Source organism: Haliaeetus albicilla, chromosome 3, assembly GCF_947461875.1.
Source record: "Haliaeetus albicilla chromosome 3, bHalAlb1.1, whole genome shotgun sequence".
NCBI lineage: Eukaryota > Metazoa > Chordata > Aves > Accipitriformes > Accipitridae > Haliaeetus > Haliaeetus albicilla.
The window spans coordinates 53,511,611-53,534,021 of record NC_091485.1 but is presented as its reverse complement, the minus strand read 5'-3'; the positions used below and the strand labels follow the sequence as shown (position 1 = coordinate 53,534,021).

General features: G+C 36.7%; 1 protein-coding gene across 7 annotated transcripts in view; it reads right to left on the bottom strand.

Moving 5' to 3' along the window:
- The window catches only part of VPS13B (vacuolar protein sorting 13 homolog B), a 486,539-nt gene that overhangs the window by 366,771 nt on the left and 97,357 nt on the right, over positions 1-22,411 (bottom strand). For 6 of the 7 annotated variants that reach the window (XM_069779759.1, XM_069779763.1, XM_069779764.1 and 3 more), the window contains exon 17: positions 7,980-8,164. In XM_069779759.1, the coding sequence (XP_069635860.1) occupies positions 7,980-8,164 (185 nt within the window). Of the gene's footprint in view, positions 1-6,943; positions 7,482-7,979; positions 8,165-22,411 lie in introns of those variants that run through there. The other variant, XM_069779765.1, reaches the window with a different exon arrangement.

The following is a 22,411-nucleotide window of genomic DNA, read 5'->3' as shown; positions in this document are numbered from 1 at the left end:
CATACCATCACTGAGTTTTAGCACTAACCAGGAGTCCTCAGTTACAATTTTGTTTTAATGTTTGAAAAGGTGAAAACCAGCAGTAATACATTTGACATATAAGCAGCCTTCCAGTACGTACAAGAAGGTTGTGATGAAGACGCAGGTAGGCTTTTCACAGTGGCGTACAGTAGGAGGATGAAAGACAATGGTCATGTATTGAAATAAGAAAAGTTCTGCGTGGATAGGAGGAAAAGCTTTCTCACCATGAGAACAGTCAAGCAGTGGTACAGGTTGCACAGAGAGACAGGGCTTTCTTACCCTTGGAGATTTGCAAGTCCTGACTGGATAAAGCCCTAAGTAACTTGGTCTGATCCCATAACTGACCACGACTGTAGCAGAAGATTGGTCTAGAGACCTCCTGCAGTACCTTCCAACTTGAATTTTCTGACAACCCTGTTATTTTTTGACAGGGGCAAAGAAATAGTTTCCTTCTGCTCTTCTGAAAAGCACTGTTCAGCAAATAGTAGCATGACAGGGTCAATGCTTCTGTTGCAGGACCTCTGCATCCACCTTTTTCTTAAAACACAGGCACCAAAACACCACCGTGGCCTTCTCATTTTTGCCTTATTCTTACATCAGCAACCACCGATGGCTTCCTGATTCATTCTAAATTTGACAATAACTTCTCTGGGTCCTCCCCCAAACAAGAATGTTTCCTTCTATTATCTCTGAAGCTTTCTTTTGTGTCTGCTCTGAGCTCTTCTCAGAAATTTTCCAGTTCCTGTTATGCACCAGATTCATGACTTACGTTCTTCCCAGTCTGCTTGTCATAACACTAAATTCCAGTAGCTTAGTCTCAACATGCTCTACTGCTCTTCGAAAAGAAGCCACCATCTGAACCTCCCTGTAGAGTTTTTAACCTGATGCAGTACATGGCTGCTAGAACATGGCAAAAAGGCAGCCTACCTCCCTGCTGTCCAAACACACCTTTCTTAATAGAACAAGGAATAACATAAAGCTAACAGCTGAACAAACAAAACAGGTGCTCTCAGTCACAGCTTCCATTGGTATTTGTGCAAATAAAGTACAGACTGTGGAGGAAGGGCACTATTTATAGCTCTAAGCTTAGGTGTCTTGTTTTTGGTAGCCCACCAACACACCCAACAAGAGTTTGCTGTTAATTTCAACACACACACTGAACTGAGCTCTCCTGCAATTCTGAAACACAACTCAACTTAAAAAGCTTATATACATATATGTATATCTATAGATGTCATGTATATATGTATTCCTTTCACAACCTAATGATTTTTTTAGCTTTTTCTCCTTCACTGTGCTGTTGACACTAAGTATACACTCACTTCTACCACAACAGACATTTAAAAAGTCTCAAGTGGATTTTTAAGTACATTAGATTCTTTAGCACAACATTACTAATCAGAGTTGAGCTTGTATGAATGCCTTAAGTATGCCTACCACCACTCTTTCATCAGAATGCTCTATTTTTCAATTTCAAAGCTTATTAGTGTACATTAATTAGACCAGAAAAAATAAAAAGCCAATTATAATTACTGGTTTACATGCATACTTCACATGTTAGTTCCTCATTTAAGGCCACTACAGAATCATTGCTTCAGGCAGAGGATTTAATAAGATACTCAACAAGCTAAACCCCACTGATTACATATTAAAGTGATAAAAAGTCCCACTTATCCCATATTCAGACTAAGTCAGTTCATGACTTAAGAATATCACTGAAAACGTCTACAATTAAGAGGAAATAAAATATTATACTTGACTATATTAAGCTCAAATAATTAAAATAAAGAACAAATTGTGCTTAGGTTGCTTATCCACACTGTTTCCATCTGAAATTAGAGTTGATAATATACCAGACTTTCACAGAGATGTACAATGTATAAAAATAATACTATTTACACACTGCATTCAGAAGCCTACATGAAGGATAAAGACACATGGGGTACAATCACACACTCAAGACAGTAAACTGTTTATACTGTGCAAGTTTCATACAGCTCTGTTCTGCCACTCCCAAGCAATTACTTAAGAGAATACACTCTTACACTTTGATTTTAAACACAAAGTTTAAGTCCTGCTCCTCAAAATGAACACCAAAACTGGCCACATGGTGTGGAAGAGAGATTAAATGCCAATATGTTGCAAGGAAGTGATTAGAGCTTAACAAGGTGCATTACCACTAAACTTCAAAATGTTGGGCTTTTGCTGGGTTTTGTGTTTTGGGGTTTGGTGGCAGGGGAGCAGGTAAAAGTAAAAAAGTAGTTTTAAAAACAGGGGTATTAGAAAGGCAAGTCACTTACTTCAGTCTTTTTCCTAAGTGGTTAAAAGAACTATGCAGCAGCTCCACAACCCTTTTTTATATGTACACCTGGGAAGAATACTGAATCCTGTTACTTTCCTCAGTGTTACCCTGATGTGGTTTAGACCAGATGTTTAAATGTTACAGTATGTACGTTTTCTTCTCTTCTTCCAAGGCAAAAGCAAAATAAGAGGAATATTTGACTTCACTCCACAAGAGACCTATTTAATAGTTTGGCGGTTATGTAAGTAAAGGTAGCTTGGCTAAGTCAATGTTGACGACATACAGAACGACATGATCCTAATGAGTTGGAAAATATTGGCTCTCATGAGATTCAACCAGATGCTACTGCGCTGAGAAAGCTACTGTATTATTGAATTTCATTTTTATGAGGTAAAATTTATTATTCAACCATTAAGGTATCCCACATGAAATCTTGCATAAAATAGTTTTACAGTTACTTTCTGGAAAGTAGATTTTATTTTAACTTTAAGACATCATTTACATGAGGGATTCAAATGCCTATTTGATCACCTTCAATAGAGAAATGTAAGGTCTGCAAGCAATTTTCCCAAAAATACCAGATTAATGGAACCGAACTGTCAACAAAATAATGAACTACCTGAATAGGACAAGGAAAAAGTGGTAGCAAGTTCCAGTTTTCCAGAGTAAACTAAAGCCATGTGTGACTGTGTATATGTTTTCTTGGCAGGCTGAAACAGTTAGAAACTGAGTGCTTCAGGTGCCTACTAACAAATAATGAAAAAATACACTATAAAATTACTTCATAGGATTAATTATGCTCAACCTTTGAAAGATCTTAACTGGCACTATTTTTCTAAATTTTTGGTATTTTGTACACTTATTTTTGTAAAAACAATGGTGTAATAATAATTGTAAAAGCATTTTATCACCATCAATATGTTCACTTGCAAAAATGTAGAAAGCATAATGTATTTCAGATTCACATGTTTCCACATTTATAGTGGATGAAATGCAAAAATCAGGATGTTTCACAAGCATGTGCAAGCAGAAGAACTAACATATTATTTAGTTGTGCTTGTATACCAAAAAGATTATAAAACAAAACCAAAACACAAACATAAACTTCCAAAGACCTAATGTGGGTTGAAGACTGCTTTTGTTCTTTTCTTCCATTCCAGGTGTAATACCTTATCAAACAGTTAATAGTGCCTTTTTCTTGACCCATGAAAAAGAGCACACAGTTGTTTGCAGCTGTTTCATTTATCCATTTCTTATTTTGCATTTTGTTACTTTGTATTCCCATCTATTTCAATTTTTTTTATTCTTTTTGTTCTTGCACAACTCCCATTTTAGGCAGTAGGAATATTTCTTGTAGCTTTTAATGTTAATGCCTATTCATTCAAGGAGTAAGTTTCATTGTTTATATATATCTCAAAATTTTGAATTGTCTTGGCTTCTCTGAACCCTAAAAATACCAGCTCATTTGAAAAGAACCTTTGCCAAGTAGGCACTTAAAACTATGGATTACAAAAGTGCTAAGATGTCACTGCAATGAAGGAAGTTGCGTGATTTCAAAAATCCCATTAAGCCATTAGCTGGACCTTTATACTCCAAATCAGATATAATTAAAAATCTGCTCTTAGTAGAATTAAATAGTCTCCAGATAAGAAAGGCATAATATTTAAACATATTTACAATAAATATCCTTCTTGAAATACTCATTTTACCTGTCCTCCACAAGTTCTGAGCTCAATCAGCTAGTCACAGTACCATACACATCTTTTTACTGGTATTTTTAAGGTAACAGACCTTACTACTATGCATGACAAATACAAATTTTAAGTAGTAGAGGCACTTCATTCTTAAATTCTGTCAGAAACTAAACACACACAACTTGCTTTTGAGACTTCAAAACTTGTTTTTTCAGACAGCTTGCCTTTGGACAAGTTACTTAAAAGAGAAACTCTCAGACTATCTGATGAAGACAGCAAGTCTAATGACCAACAAACTATGAAATAATTTAGGAAAGTGTTCTCCTAGTAGAAAAAACTTTCTAGAGAGCAGGGGGAGGAAAGTAGGTGGGAGACATAAGAGTGATAATCTTCAAGCAATTTTCCCTTCCGTATTCCATCAATCTACTCCCAACAAGAATTTGTACAGGAAAGAGCTTGAAAGTTTGTTCCCTTCAGCCTAAATTAGTTTTGAAGGATGTTTTGGAACAGAAAAACATCCCTGCTCTAGATGAAACTGTAGGACAGAACCCCTGACACAAGCTATAAATTTTATTTCTGTGTTTGTGGAAATACACAGTGCAGAGCTCCCTTTATAAACTACATCCAGAGAAAGTCTTTCAGCAGTTACCCTGCAGACAGGTTCTCGAAGAGGCCTTCATACCTTGCGAGACTCTCCACAGCATGTCAAAGGGCCAATAGTCAGGCATTGTTCTCTCCTCCTCCTGCAGCTGATGTATCTGTACTTGTCTTCCTACTAAACTTTGGCTTTCTTAACTTTTACTGCTTTTCTACTTTAACTGTTTTTACCTGCTTCTCCTTGCTTTGCCTTCCCCTGCATCTCTCTTCCCTTTTTATTAGCTAACCGTCTTTCTTCTTTTTTCCTTCCTTTCCATTTTTTCTTTCTTTTTTCCCCCTTGTTCATCTGTTCTTTCCCTACAGCATGTCTTAGCCCATATTGTAAGCACAGTTTCAGTGATGCAGTTTTAAAACTAGAGGAGATAGCTGTGTTGGAAAAAGTATACAACTAGGGACCATAATTCCTGCTAAAAAAGATCTATGTTGATAGGATACAAAGGCTTGTGGTATCACTTTTGAGTTCAAGTAATACTGAATCAGTATGTTATGGAGGCACGTCACTCACTCACAAAAAGAACCTGGCACAAAGCCTCAATAAAGACATCAGGAGCTCAGCAACAACTGTTTCAGTCCAATAACTCTCTTCAATTGCCACACAAAATGTGGTAATACATAGGCAGTTGAGAAAGATGTAGGCTATGTAAACAAAGGGCAAACACATTTGAGACTAGCTATGTGCAACTAGTAAACTATAGAAAAAAAATTTGAAGTCTGAGTATATTTTCAAAATTGGCAGAACAGATCTAGAAGGGTAACGTGTAACTAGAACATTTCTATAGGAGGGCACAGTTTGCTCAGGACAAAAAAGCATGGTGGTGTTGTACTGTGTATCAAGAATGTGTAAAATCCTGTGATACAGACTGAAGGCAGGCAGATTTGCTGGAAATCTCTGGATAACAGCAGACCATTAAAAATAGGAAGACAAAGTACATAAGCTCTTTCTTTTTTGTGAGAATAATGTCATGTCCGGGCAGGTCTTTATTTTTAACAGGGGGATAAGAATCTAGATAGAGACATAGCTGTTTGTCCTGCTATAGTTCTAATTAGTTAGAAATATGGTTTTTAGAAGTTTGTAAATATAAAGGTAGAAGATAATTTGGGCAACAGTACTCATGAAACTCACAGTTTATGATTCTTGTAACAGCAGAATGAAAGCAATGACTTTCAAGAAAAAGATCCCCTGGGAAATAGGATAAAGTGAAGGTGAGATCTTTAGTCGTATTGTTAATTTTTCCTGCAAGAACACTACAATTTTGTAGAAACAAAATCAGAAAAAGCCAAGGAACAACGGGAAAGAGCTATAAAAGAAAATGAAGCAAATAGGTTTATACTTGCATTTTTTGTACAAAATTGATAAAAGAAACAATTAATCCATAACATCACAAGGACAGAAAGCTATTTTCTTGAACTACCTTTGTACTACTTCTGTGCACGACTAAAAATGAGCTGTGGTTAGATGGAAAACACAATACCATTGACAAAAAGGCTGTTATTTCCGTGAGATGTTAGGTCATACAGTAAAAGCTCATCTGTACACCCACGAAGAAGCTCAGAGAGACAATGACAAGGAGGGGAAGCCCAAATAATACCCTGCTGGGCTACTCCCAGGCCAACCACAGGAGCCATCAGCCCATCAAAAGCTGACCTGCACAAGCCTAGAGGAGCACAGGGACATGCAGTGGCAGGTGGGAACCCAAAACAAGGAGTCCCAAGGAACATTCACCAGTTGTTTTGTGTTGGAGAAACTAAGCTGAATCTTAGTAAAACAATATCAGTGATTAACAGATGTGCCTTGTTTGCTGAAAAGTTCCTCATTGACTACATTATCCTCATAGTTACTTCACTGAAAAAAAAAAAGAAAAAAACCAAGAAAAACAAACAAAAACCTCATAGCCTTGAACTCAAAGCTGCCTTCATCTAGTTAAGGCAAAGTACAACTACAGAAGTATAAAATTTACCAGGTCAAGCATTAAGCTATGAACAAGAGAAGATCAAAACAAATGTACTATACTGTTTATTTACTTTATTGTAAGTACTTAAAATGTGTGCTCCAGATTTCTATTCTGCAGATATATTGTTAGCACAGTTGTATCACAGGTCATTGAACTGAAGGACTGAAACATGTTAAATGATGGTACAGGTTAGTTTGTAACTGTGCAAACCCTAAGACTATCTCAGATGATCAAATGATTGTATATTCACATCTTTCTAAGGTGTGGATTGTAAACCTGCTACCTTCAGAAGTACCAGTACTTGAAAACAAAACCTCACCATCTCATCCTTAGGTGGCTCACACAGAATCAAAGAATGAAGAGAAGCAGTGACTTTTGGGAAAGAAGGAAAAACTAAGCACTTAAAAGGGTTACCCACCTGAAAATACAACAGTTCTTTTGCACCAGATCAACACAGATTTAACTTTAAAAAACAACAGGACTGAAAAAGGAAAATAGGACTGCAGAAAACAGGCCTGATAAAGACTTCCAGTGGTAGTCTAATCTATCGTTCTGCTTCAAGTCATGATTTCCTACATCTGAATCATTCTCCCAGCACATTCTGCAAGACTGGTAATGATGGAAATTCCAAAAGATTGCAATTATTCTTGTTATGTGTTTATTCACAAAAGATAAACAATAATGGGTCTAAGCAATAGTAGGTTTAAATTATTCTAGCCTGCATAGAAATATAAAGAAAAAAATAGATTATCTTCTTCTGGATGACCTTTATGCACTTGAAGACTGTAGTCTCCTCTGTAAACTGGTCAAAAACCTTTATTTACTCCCCAAATCCACGGTTGGTTACCTGCCATCCTTTTGCAAAACAATTTCATTATTTATATCATCTCTGAGACTTGCATATCTTCAGCAGTTTCACAACCAGTTAAGTAACATCTATTTATAAAGCTGGATGAGAAACATCTGCAGCCCTTTAAAAAAAATTCAATGTATGCCATTGATTAATAAAGCTCTTAATAATCCAGCTTCTCTTCTGAATGATCTTAAGTTACAACATTGCACCATATAAGGTAGCAAGGGCGGATGTTTCAGATGAGGGAAGCATGAAAAAATTATCCTGTATGGGAAAATTAAATGCATCCAGAAATTGGTGCCAAGGAGCGAAGCTTGGTGGCTTAGCTTACATCCTGGATTTTAAGCATAAGCTATAAATACTCATATACACACAAAAAACATTCTGTATGTTAACTACTATAAGTAAAAACCTGGATTTAAAGGATATAATTGTATGCTCATTCACTAGTAGTGCTCTGTACCATAATAAATACTTCACAAAAAGCATCACATATTTACCTGAAGTTTGGAAAACTTCATTCAGTAAAGCTTCATTTACCACCACCGAACTGACATTTCCAACAGGATGACACCAGCTCTGATAAATAGTTTGAAGCAGAAGGGTTTGAGCTCTAGTTGCTTGAACTGTCAAGTTAGGAAGCTCAAATATGCATTCTGTTAGTGGGACATGAGCTCGCTTGGTCCTGTTTAATATATTGAGAGAAAAAAAAAAAAAAGGAAAATCATTACTTTGGTGCATTAAAATAACAATTTAAAAACTCTAAAATCTGTAGCAGCATGAAGTGACACAAAATTCCAGCAATATGAAGTAGACTTCCTTGCACATTCTGCACCTGATTGTGAGAGTGCCCCTTCAAGAAAACTAAAGAAAAAAGCACATCATCACTTCTCAGACCCATTATCATCTAGATGAAGAAGCAGAATAGCAAAGTATTCTGCTGCTAACACTTTTGGCCCATAAGCTACAGATAAGGCCTGTGTGACATATAAAACATGGTATGGAAACAAGCATTCTGAACATCAGAAGACATGTACCAACTACCATGTTGACATGGTGGTACAGCCAAATGTAATGTCATCACTTTAAATTTGGACTTGCACATAAAAAAATTCACCTTAAGTCACAAACAGATCTCTTCCCTCAACTCCTTGTCAATACCACAAAACAGCTCACTGAAAACCATTTTCTCTGGAACATGAGGAATTAATCTCATCAAGTGTTAGATACCTAGAGTATGAACAAACATTTTTATCTAAGATGGCTGTAGACCCTTTTAAGGTAAAAGGAAGGAAAACAGCACTTATATACATAACAGAGATCCATTCATTCTAGATCTGAGCATTAAATGAACTGCCTTCTGCAGGTCACTATTTCTGCCCACTGCCTGTAAAGGGAGATTACGATAATTATCTCAGCTGTGGATGTCTACACCATAGATCGAAGTTTCATAGATAAAGCTCATCCACAAAAGCCAATTCCATTGCTCCTCACTAAAAATAAAAACAAGGGAATAAAAGAAAAACTGATTCCTATGAAAGAAGATACTTGTGAAAGATTCTTAGACAATGGATGTAAATACAGATGGAAGACAAAGAACAAACAAAACCAGATGTTGTAGCCTTCTGTAATAGTAATCAGTATTCTTTAGACCAAGGTTTTTCAACCTCGTAACACTCAGAATCACAACTACCTGTCTCAAAAATGTTAAGAAGGGGGAGGAAACCAGCAACAAGACTGCCTCTGAGTTGCAACTCATTTGAAGCTGACGACACAACTGTGCCACCAGCTTCAAACGCCATTTGCAGAAAAAACACGGATGAAGGAAAAACATTTCATGATTATATGGGAGAACTCAGGCTTGTGTCTGGTTGTAGAAATTTCCTTCAGAATGAAAAAATAAAAAAAAAAAGCAGTCTACTATTTGAATGAAACTATCAGTCCTTGAAGTTTGGATCTACCATATTATGGACTGATACAGCCTCTGTTGCAAGGAAAATCAAAACTCATTAGAGATCTTTTCAGAAGACACCTCATTATTAGCCTAGTTTGTTGGATTGTTTGGGTTTTTTTATAGCAGTCACTGATACCAAACAGTGAGTTAGAACAAGAAAAATTACATTTGTCCTGTTTGGGGGAACTAAGCATCTCCTATGTGCCTTTTCTACTGACAGCCATGTAAAGATCTTCCTAGAGTACATGAGCAGACCACATGCCAGCCTTGCTGCCCGAGATCCCTACTCTATCAAACTGCAGCAAAGTCAGTCATCAAAGGGGTAAGAAATATCCGTACAAAACTCCTGAAGCTCTTCCTGTCTCTCAGTTTGAAGTTCAAACACACTGCACACCTTTCCTGAAAAAGTTCTTCTCCCCAAAAATACAAATACCACATGTGGCCATCTGAGAAAAGAATGCATCCAAACCTATTTGAAATATATTGGTGCAAGAAAGCCATTTAAAAAAAAATTTTTGTCACTTCAGAACACTTCAAAAAATAAGCTACTTAGAAAATTAGAACTACTTTAAGGAAAGACAAAACAAAAGCAGAAAATAATACCAGTATTAAGTCAGGCAAATAGGGAAAGATGCTGCCTAGTTAAAAAAAACTAAAGAAAAACACTTTGAATCAGATAGATAGCCAAAAGGAACTAAAAGCCTAGAACATATTCTGACAATTTCTACCACACAACACACACAATAGAACACATGAAGATCATCTCTTGTGGACACAATTAGATAAAACATATCTCCCATTTCAGCTCCTCAGATACACAAACATTCCTCCGTGTAAATGCACATATATCCATATAGTCACTAGAAGAAAAGCTCTGGGTTCCAGGAAAAGCACAGGTGGAGACTGCAACACTGTGGCCTTTTCTAATGCTGGTCCCAAGTTAGAATTTGAACTTATACTCTAGGAATTTCTAGGAAAGCAAGTCCAAGCTCTGTAATTTACCAATTTAAGCAGAAAAGTTGTGCACAAGTAAATGAGCATATAAGGTGATTCTGTAGTTAGGAAAATCCATCCCTGTAAAAAAAAAATGTCATATACACAACAAATAAATTTATTTTAAAACTCAAGATTAAACAGATAACACAAACCTTTTATGTAGAATTGAAATTGGAAAACTAGATACGCATGTTAGGAAAGCTTTTGCAGGCATCACATGGCAAGAAACATAATGCATGGTGATACCAATCAGAATGTTTCCTAGTACTCCTTTTTTTCAAGCCATGTATTGCAATCTTTTATTATTTATCTCATTGCAGAAGTGCGCTGTAAAATTTTTCCTTTCTGTTCTTTTTCCTTTTATTACCCTTTCAGAATTTTCTACTTTTCCCTCGTATTTCTGAATGTTATTTTGCAGGATTAAAACTAAATACTTCAGAAAAAATTGTCTGAATATTTCAAAAGACAGGTTCCCTAATGTAAAAATGCGAAGGAAGGAAGAAAGTAGAAAAGCTTTTTCAGCAAAATTCAGGACAAACATGAATCAGCAATAATTCCATCTAAAATAACACATCTGTATTAATAAAATAATGTAATGGGGGGGGGCAGTCTGTGAGGAGCTGTGACAATCACAGCATACAATATGACAGTGGAAAAGACTTTGCTTTCAAAGTTCGACTATTCATTTAAAACCCATTACAACTACTGTACTGAACCATGCTAAATTTAAAACTTAGAAGTTTCACGTAAAATAGTCCCTTATGGGTAATAACAGTGTATAAATTTTTTTTTAATAATATGCAAATTCTACACTTATTGTACTTTAACAATCCCATAGGAATCAAGTCTACTGGTCCTTTTCAGATAACTTTGGAGGAATGGGAAGTTGAAGAAAATAAATCCTTTTTTATAGAAAAAAAAAAAGAAATTAAGGCGGGGGAAGTATTGTACCATGTGTGCAGCAAATGTTGCCTAAAGGAAATTTTAACTAGACCTGGCTAGTGATGAAAGTACATTTATAATTCAGGATTTATTATAATAGTTTTGAAACACAAATAATGCATTTAAAAGAACTTAAAATACAAGTTTGCTACCAAACTGCACCTGTTAATACAGAAAATCCATCATTAATAAGGTACTGAGCTATATTTAACCAAGTTTTATGACCCAAGAGATATATTCAAGCAATAAGTGAAAATACAAGTACAAATATTTTTTTCAGTAAACCAAGTCAGACCTGTGTTTCTATATTGTATCATTAAATTTGTATTAAGCAACTGAATGTGACTTCATATCAAAACTCATCACCATATTAAAACAGTTATGGCACATAGTTGGAGTCTAAAACCACTATTTAAACTGCACTTTAAAACTGTAACAACAATAGAAATAATTATTTCTCAAATCTTTACGCTCAAGAGTTAAGATGTAGTTCTGAACATATGTTCATTTAACTGAACAGGTTAAAAAACTACCAATTCAAACACTCTTCTCTAGGGGAAAATAAATCCTAATGTAACTAGCAGGATAGGCTACTCATTAAAGCTGAACTTGGACAAGTTCCAGAATAAATTTAAGGAAATATGAACAAGCAAGTCTTGCTGTGTAGTGGCATGGAGTGAAAATGAATCTGTCCTAATTAAACGATTTTAAAATACACTTTGGTTGTACCCAGTTTGCTGACAAATTGTAATACAGACTTGCTGAAATATTTGGATAAATCTGGCGTACCATTAAAGAAAATAGTTTTCTTCACTGTTTTTGAATGAAAACATGAATCAGTCCTTATTATACACCGTGCATAGGCACCAATATAACCAATCCATGTAAGTTCACAGGCCTGCTATGAAATATTTTCAGTTTGTAGACATTAGGAACAGCAACTCATTCTTTTAAAATCAACACCTCAGAGTGATTGAAAGAATATAGTGGTGAACAGCTGGGTCCAGAGGTTTATATAGAGTCCCCAACTGCAAAGCTGGAACCTGCAAAATGTTTCCAAAAATTTAATTTTTGTTATTACTCATATCCTGTACAGTAAAACACGATTAGTTCATTTTTTCCAAAATAACAAAACCAGTAACCTGCTACTAGAACCCAGGAACTATGCCTTAGAAGAACGTGAATGTAATTTAAATGCCTAAATAATTTCAGTCAGCATTTGCACACCTTTCCTCTTAGGCAAACAGAAAATGTATGCTGGTTTTATATTTGACATGAATAAAGACTTCATCTACATACCTACAACAAATCCATATTTCTACTTAATCTGATCTTTCATATCAACTTAAAGAAAATGACATTTTTGATCCTTTTTCTTAACATTTAAGCAAGTATTATTGGGTAAAGGAAACAATGTCTAGCTCCGTAATGACAAATATCAAAACTCTAAAGGGAACATGCAGGGAGAAGAAGAAAGGGAAAGGAAGTTAACCACTACAGTCTTAGAATTATAATTTTTTTAAATGCAAGACTGAAGTCACTACTACTCACAATAAAAAACAGTCATATCACACATCTGCATACACTAACACAATTTTTAGTCTTCAGAGAGCAACATACAGTTATTTGTGCTAGAGGACCAAGTTAATTATTATCAAAAAATAATAATCAAACCCACTTAGGAACAGTTCATTCCAAAAATATCTCCAAGACATGTCTTCAAAACCTCTTCTGCTCTTCTATAGGCTTCACTAAAGGCTGCCTGACATCCTCTGTCATTTCTTACACAGGTGAATTTTCAGCAGCTGCAGCTACCTTTGCCTCTTACTTGTAGGAAATACTGCTAATCATACAATTTATTACAAGGGAGAAAACAATGAACTTCAAGATTCACCAACTTTTTTCTTTTTTTCCGATTAACAAAAAAATTAACTTTTCCTTCTGAAAATTTTAGATATGGGATTAAAAGGGAACACCACGATCATTTCAAAACTGACTTCTATATAGTTTTGGGGTTTTTTTTTTAACATCAGTTCTGGAATTGAAATTGTCAGTGATAAAAAAATGTTTGTAAAGCATTAATTCATATGTGAGCTTCAGAAAAAACACAGATTTCCTTGAAACAATCGTGAAAACAAAACAACACAGGCAAAGTAGAAGCTTCAATATGTCTTAGAAAATGAACAGAGATTATCCATTCTCAATTCTCAGTACCATGTGTGTTTTGATGGAACAATAAAATTTAGCTTTATACAGCAAAGCAAAAATAAATGCATTATTAAAAGAACAACAATAATTAATAAAATCAAGGAAATATCTAAAAGGAAGAAACCTTGCAAAAAAACCAAAAACCCTTTGAAGGAAAGAATGCAAGACTCTGGCCATACATGTTAGGAGCGCTAAACTCAGACTGTTTTTAAAATAATTAGTTTTGTTACATCTGGACATTAAAAGTTAAGATCATTAGATTAAAAATGATGATCATTACATGCAAATAATAACACTGCTTTGTGAAGCAACAAGGAAGTGAGAAGCAGTGTCCTCAGTGAGACAGCTGTTGTAACTTTACCTGCTGTGAGACACCAAGAGAAAAACAAGACCTCAAATGTGAAGGTAGGAAAGTCCTAATTTCCCTCAGCTTGAATCCAGCCACACTAAGCATCAGATAAGTCCTTCCACCTGCTGGATTAAAACTGTAAGAAAGAAGGCAAGAAAGCAGTCTATCTCCACTTCCAGTTAAGCCATTGCCTATGTGCCTCAAAACGCAACAGGTTTGAACTAAAAATTTTTTTATACCAACAAGGGATAACCCAACAAGGGGTTGGGTTTTTATCTTATTTTTGGACGCATGATAAACTAAGGTGGCTGCTGAAACTATAATGTCGGAACATGTCAAACCTGCAGCTTCATTTGAGAAACATATTTAGTATGTTTAGATCAAATTCAGCTTACTGACTGTAAACTAGGGATCTGAACTCCCATCAAATTGCAAGAGGAGGTCAGTCACTAATTGCTATTTCTTCCTTTGGAAAAAAAAAAATCCTCTTCTAATCAGTGGTTAATACTAGTCTCCAGAAAGAATCATTAAAGCAATATGAGCAATCGATAAAAGAATAAAATTCCAAGTTCTCTGCCCTGAGGAGATTACAATACAAGCCCTCAGTCATCTTTATGTCCTTAATATATATGGCTAGCTTTATACACATCATCAACCAACTGAATCTTGTGCATAAAGTTGTATCTTTGAAGAACTGCATCTTCAGAACTCCACAAGGCGTGGGGAGGGGGAATCAGAAAACAAGGGATAAGAAACTCTCCTCATGGAATGCAATTAATGCCAATTCAGGACATTTTTTTCTTACTTATACTTTAAACAACTATTCTTTCTTTACTTCTGCGAGAAGGTCTGTAGCTTTTTTACTTGGATTTAGGAATGTTGTCACCATTGACTGTGGATATCACTGGGGACAAGGGAAGGGATATGATATTTAGCTGCATTTTGTCCAACGAGATCCAAATATAAGGACCATGAGAAAAATCAGTACTCATTACACTGACCAAAGATCAAAACATATTAAAAAAAACCCCAAACAACCCACAACAACAACAACAATGAAACACTCAAAAACCAGAAAGAAGTCTGGAAAGAAACAAGGACTTCCTATAGAGAACCGCTAGCTTGAAGGTAGTACAGAGGGAATCATACCAGAAGCAAAGCACTTTTACATCTATTTGAGTTGTGCCTTGTATCTTTTTCAGAACTAGCTCCTACTTGGAAAAGCAGCAATACCAAAATAAATGCAATCATTATCGTATACCTCCTGGTAAGTGACAGTTTGGGGGGGGAGGGGGGGGAGCGCATATCAGATGGAACTTGGAGATGCTATAACTAAGCAGCTGCGGATGACCAAGACAACCAAAACCACCAGAGGTAACCAAGTAAAAGTTGCCAGTGGCCACAAGCCTCCAAACAGCAAAGATCTGTGTTTATTAAAACAAAGCAACTGTTAAAATTTTTTTTTTGCTTTTGTAAATCCAGTATCGTTGCTTTGGATACCACAGTGTAATCCAATCTCAGTAGCTACAGGGGTGGAACAGGGTTTGGGGCACTGCCTTCCCACAGAGCAGCCTACTTTACTGTCCAGAGAAGCAACCTCATCCTCTCCCTCTTCCTTTTCCTCTCCTCCTTCCCCCTTCACACACTCCCAGAAGCAGGAGCAACAGCCATTAAATCAGTCCTCTAAATCTGCCACACAGAGCCATTTGGTTGCCATTAGCAGGTAAAACAGGGAGCCAGGAGGGCTCAGAAAGATGCTGGTACTCAGTGAAAACAACTGTACTGACAAACGCAGTCATCTGCTGAAAATGATGCCACAGAACAGGAACAGGACTCAAAGGCTGCTGCTATTTGGCAAGGAGGTCCATGCTTAACCTGGTGTTATCAGGGGAGCAAGAGTCATGAGGCAGCCTTGAGAACAGCAACTACTTCCATCATCTTTTCATGATGTCAGAAGTAAGAGCAGAGCTCTCAGAAACCATCCCTTCCATCTGAGGGAAATTCACACAGTCAATTCAGCAGCTAATAATACAGTCATTTACAAGGTATTTTTGTAGGATACAGAATACGTAGGATTTGTAGGATAGAATTTTGTTGAATTACTAGGGAAAAAAAGGATTTTTTTTTTAATATAGATTTCTATCCAATATGATCTTTGAAAATTGCGCTCATTATTTTGTTTTTAAGTTATTGTCAAATTACCTTTCTTATTCCCAGCAGAGCTGCAAAATTTGCCATCTTAAATACAAATTAGTTATCTCCTAATAAATTTATTTCAAAATGTGCGGATGTTTATTTCTTAGTCTATTCCATTCTATTAACAACCTCAAATTTCAAACTCTTTTCCTACACCAAATCTGCAATGTGACTTTCCTCTTTGCTATTTCTTACACCACTTTGGAAATTACCAAACATGTTGAAAAATTACATATACATTATTTACAAGAAAACAGCCCAGCTCACGGGCCCTATCTATGGTGAGGACCTTTCCATTTGCCAAAGTCAGCACCACTGACCAGATATAACCCTATCCTATAAAAGGAAAAACTTGAGTGTAGAGCTGTATTTTATGCAGAGGAAAAGTTGCTATCCCAGAAGTCCGACACTTCTCCAAACACCACACCTCTCAAGAATGCAGATGAGGTGCACAGAGGCTTTGTTTTCTTCTCATCTGAAGACATCTAAAACAAGGATATTAGCAAGTCTTCTAAGCTAGGAGCAGTGGCTTGTGAGCGTGAACTGAGATAGAAGATAGGAAGATAGCTCCTCTTTCTGAGGAGCAAGGAAGAGGAACTGCTTTGAGCAGGAACAGTCACAAGGACAGATCCACAGGCTTTGCTGTCTCAGAAAAAGCGAAGTAACATGTAAAGCATTCTCCCAACCCTTGTAGAAACAGCAAGACAGAAAGTGACAGAACATGTCAGTGACATTTAAGAAGGAAAGAGGCACAAAAAGTCTCACATAATCATCTTTCGCTCACATGTTTCAAATGGTAAGAGGAAAAAGAAAGAAAAACAATACAGTGGGATTAATAGATTTGGAATTATGGCACAAGGATGGAGAATAGACACCAAGAAAAAACAGAAACAAATAAGAGAACACAAAGGAAAAGAAGCATCTTTAGACTATTTCCAATAGAATGCTTGGAAGATGGGAAGAACATAATAATAGAAGAAACTCAAAGCACATATGAAGAGAACAAGCTGTATGACTGAATGTTCTTTGAAAGTGCTTGGAAACTGAAAGTAGGGGTCAGGAAAAATAAAATTGTATTTAGAGCATTAAGAGGAGGATAGTTCTGGAAAAAAATGTTGACAATGGGAACAGAAAGAAAATACTAACATCTAACCCATACACACACTAATACACACACACCCTTTCCTGCCCTCCCTTGCCAATTTCTCAGGTATACCATTTTTGAATACGTAGTCTTAACTCACCTCTACATACTCCCGTGAAAATTGTGTGAAACAGAAAAAAGTGACCAAATGTAGATATGTTTTCCTAATTATTCTCTTTCTTGAAGATTATTAACAGCTGCAAAATTGTTAGAAGATGGACCACAACTCACTGAAAGAAGCACAAAACTCCCATTTTGTTTCTTCTCTGAAAAGTTCAAAGATCTTCTTGGGAACTAACACCATTTCAAATTTCCTGCTAAAGATTCAAGAGCTGAACACAACCCCAACTTCATGTAAACACTAACAACAGATCTAAATAAGAAACTTCATCCAAAAACGTAAGCTGGTTAGGATTTAGGGGTTTCTGTGAATTTCTTCTACTAAATACTTTTGCATACCGCTTATTTTGTTTCATAAACACATAAAATATTTTGGTGGAAAAAGATGCATTTACAGTGAGAGAAAAAATGTTGTTTGAAATTCTGGCAATTTTTTTATAGCTAGACCATAAAGGTCAGAGAGGTAAAAAAGTACATGTCTGCATTAGCTAAAACAAAATAAATATTTGAACTAAAATACTGCACTGAAGGGAGATGGCACAAACAGAAAGTACACAAGACTAAAAGAAACAAAGCCATATTTCTGTATTCACTAGCAACTACTGAATTCTATTAAATCCAGAAAGGTAAATAAAAGCACTTAACGCCACTCTTCCTTGCCTGAAAGTGCCCCAAAAGCCAATTCTAGTATCCTTTAAGATACAAGTTAAAACATCAAAAGGAAGTTGCTGGAAGGGGGGAAGGGTGTTTTGTTTTTCCCATTACCAGGAAAACCTTTAGTATAGCAAAGGATGGATCAAGGGTATCATCAACAGCAAGGACATGAATGGACTAATGTGTGCTAATGATTCGCATGCATACACTGCATACAGCAGAAAAGATTATAAAGGCTGTTAAAATTATTATGTTGTGGCCTCATTAATTAGCAACCTCAAAAGAATTTTAAAGGATATCAGAAGCTATTTAAAGCAAAACATTAAATGTCAGTAAATGCATAATACTTTTTACTTCAAAGACTACAATTATTGTTAAATCTAAATTTACCATTTTAAGCATTGACTCTGGCATTGACTTTACAACATTCTTCCCTCAAAAATAATACAAACTTTGAAACAGATTCTATGGATATAGGTTTTTTATGTTCACTTTTGGTCTATTCAGTGTGAGTCTCATTACATCTATTTCATGACTTAACAGCTCCACAAGCCCTAGTGAGTCTTCAAGACCATCAAAATTATTACATACACACATACTGAAGATAGCCAGTAAAACACAACATCAGAAAAACATTTTGTTGCTGTAATGTATGTACACAGCCAAATCCAAGATGTATGCAAAATAAAAGTTAGAGTATAACAAATATACGTACTTTCAGAGCAAGAGGCTGTCAGTGACAGCATTCTAACAATGCTATTTCCGTTTTCCCTTCTTTTAAAAATAGAAAAATCAGATTCCTAATTCTGTCATTCTGCATGTATATGCACTTTTTTGACTATCAAAGGAATATTCTAATCATGCTTACCAAATATATTTCCTTCTATTCAATTGTTCATTTTGGAATCGGTCATTAAACTCAAAGGAAAAGCCAGTTAAACATCAGCAAAGAAAACTAATTAAAAATTTATTTTGAAATCCTGTAGGTTTTTGTTTAAAAAAACATACATGTTATAATGGATAAATATTCTGATTAGTTGAAAAATGAATCCACAATTCTTGTATTCGTGTCTTAACCAACATAATCCTTTCCATGTCTTGCATCTGCACCAGAAGCACTTGCGACAGGCATAACTGATTTCCAAATCTGTTCTGATAAACAGATTTATTCTCATAGCACTGTTTAAGTGCCTCATCCCACATGAGCCTGACTTCAGTTTTTCTCTTGTTCTTCCTTTTTTGTTCAAACTGCCCCTTTAACTGCCCATCCAACAAGTGTCAGACTAAAAATTCTAGTTCAGAAACTGGGAACTTATGTCCTTTAGAAGAGTAAAACTTAACGAAAATCAGACAATGCCTGCTGAACATACAGGCCCAATGGAGGTCCAAATGTTAGCATGTCTTCAATACAGTACCTTCAATACAGTCTGTCAGTATGTACAGCTGACAGACTACTTTAACTTATTTTAAAAGGCATTGCTAAAGAAATAATAATAATTTAAAAGAAAATACACAGCTATAAACAATTAGGATAAAAGTGCTTCATGAAAAGTGGTGAGGATGTTTTCTTGTACACAAACACTTAGCCTAGAACCAAAGACAGATCCTGATCTATGAGAAGGACTATTCCCACAGAAAAGAAAAAGCACATCTGGGTCCCAGAGGGAACAAGCATGAGGAGAATACATGCTACTGGACACAGGACAGTATGCTTCTCTTACCTCAAGATGAACACAGATGCAGTAAAGCTGCTAAGGTATTATGGACAGCTGAACAGGCTAACATGCACATAAGCTTTTGTATTTGGTTTATTTGTTGCTCTGAGTGAAGATAAATACAGCTTTTTTTTTTTAATAAAATATTTTTAGTCACCATTTATCATGGCTATCAAATTCAGCTGAGTGTCATATTAACATGCTTGTAAAAATAGGTGCAATTTAAGACTATAGAGTTTCTGGTACATCACTCCAGGTGGAAATGACGCCTACCACTTGAGAGTGAAGCTTTGCAGAATCAAAGAAGGATATGCTACAGCTTGTCCAGCAACATAACAATGCTCCATAAGTATAATGAAGGTAACCATAAAAAGATAAACAAAATCAGCAATTCTATATAGCTTAGTCAATAAGCATATAGCTTATTCAATAAGCCTTTAAACATACAGCTTTGGTGAAGGAGGATTATTTGGTACACAAGGTGAATAATACAATTTCAGAAACATAATTCTATAGAGGACTACACTAGAAATCCTAAAACATTACAAACAATCTAATTTTTTCAAGTTATTCTATTTACTTACTAGAAATTTTTAAAACAGTGCTTTCAATCCTATAAAATCCCATGGCATTTTCTTAAAAAGAAGATGCAAAGAAAGAAGTGAAAGGTAACAGAGCATGTGCAACACTAAAGTACACTCCTTCAAAATCCTATGTAATAACCAACATTGGAACATCATGACACCACAGTTGACTTCCAGGCCCTTCAGTTTCAGGGTGCAAGTTTCAAGCACCCTGTTTTTATGAATAATAAAATAATTAATAAAATAATAATAAAAATATTTAATTAATAATAAAAACCAAGCAAGTTTTTATTTGCCAACTAAGGAAGGCCAAGTGCAGGCTCCAGTAACGGTCTGTGGCTGTGCATACTGTTTACCTGTTAGCGTGCTCCCTGCCAGTCTCAGGCCACGGTAGCTGGCACTTTCTCAATGCTGAAGGGACCAAGCATGCCAGAAGCCATCCCCACTCTGAAGCCTGACCATACCTGTTTTGGGTTTGTGTGGTGCGGGTTTTTTTGGTAGCGGGGGAGGGGCTTCAGGGCTGGCTCCTGTGAGAAGCTGCTAGAAGCTTCCCTGGCTCCCAGTCAGACCCGCCTCTGGCCCAGGCCGAGCCCACCAGCGACGGTGGTAGCGCCTCCGGGAGAACAGATTTCAGAAGGGGAACCGGCAGTGAGTAGGGGATCGGAGTGTGAGAGGAACCCCTCTGCAGACACCGAGGTCAGTCAGGAAGGAGGGGAGGAGGTGCGCCGCAGGAGGGGATGCCCCTGCAGCCCTGGTGAGACGGCAGGCTGTCCCCCCAGCCCATGGAGGGGAGCGGGGGAGCAGAGACCCCCCGAAGGTGGCCGGGACTCCATGGGAAAGCCCGCGCCGGAGCAGCCTGTGCCTGAAGATCGGCCCGCAGAAAGGACCCACGCCAGGGAAGTTCGCTGTGGGGAGGAGGTGGAGAGAGAACTGGGAGTGGGGTTGAGGTGGGAAGAAGGGAGGGGTGGGGGGAAGGTGTTCTAAGGTTTCAGTTTACTTCCTAATATCCTTGTTTTGCTTTGATTTGTAGTAAATTAAATTGATTTCGTTTCTTCCCCAAGTTGAGCCTGTCTTTTGCCCGTGACCATAAGTGGTGAGTGATCCCTCCCTGTCTTTATCTCAACCCACGAGCCTGCCTTTATAATTTTCTCCTCATCCCACCAGGGCTGAGGGGGAGGAGTGAGCAAGCAGCTTCCTGGTGCTTTGTTACCGGCTGGGCTGAAACCACAACAGTACCCTTCTTAGCTTTAATTTTTTTGTTTGTTTTTCCTCCCTTCAGAAGTGGAAGGGAAAGCTACAGGTAGGCATGTGGATATGAACTGAGCCATGAGAGGCCACCAGGCCTCAGGGCCACAGATTGGTTTCTGGAATGTTTTATTTAGTAGTGTAGATGCCAACTCAAAGACTGTATTTCTCTTTATGATTCACAGATACGCTTAAAGGTGGGGGGGGACGACACCAAAGTGCAAGCAAAATTGTGGAGAAATAAATGACAAACACTGTGTGTCAAGAATTGCCACCAGTGGATCTTTCTGGCCAGAGTTTACATGGGTAAGGCCTCGTAACTGAGAATATCACTGAAAATCCTAACCAGACATTTTCTACAGATCGTGGTAACACTAAGTAAGAGAAACAGAATTTCCAAATACCTTCAATACAAAAGGAATGTATATTAGGGATTCAAATTTTCTTTAGTATTCATGCTGCATAGCAGCACTTCAGCTTTAAGACAGTAAGTTTTTCATACCTTTCACCAGTCTCAAGTAAAGCAAAATGCAGCTTTCACCCTGAAAATCCTACACATTTTGAAATAAATACCATTTGCTTGTTTCTACTACAAATGCCAGCAAATACTGATGGCAACAATTACAACAGCCAGGATAAAGTATTCACCATGTGCAATCACTTTCCCCAGACAGATATTAGTTAATAGGCTTAATTTACTTTCACTGAAGAGCCTTGACAATTAATTAGTCTAAATAATTGCACTGGAAACACTACAGATGACCACTCTTTACTGTCAACTCTGCTGAATTTCCTCCTCATGGACAATACTAAAAAATACAACTG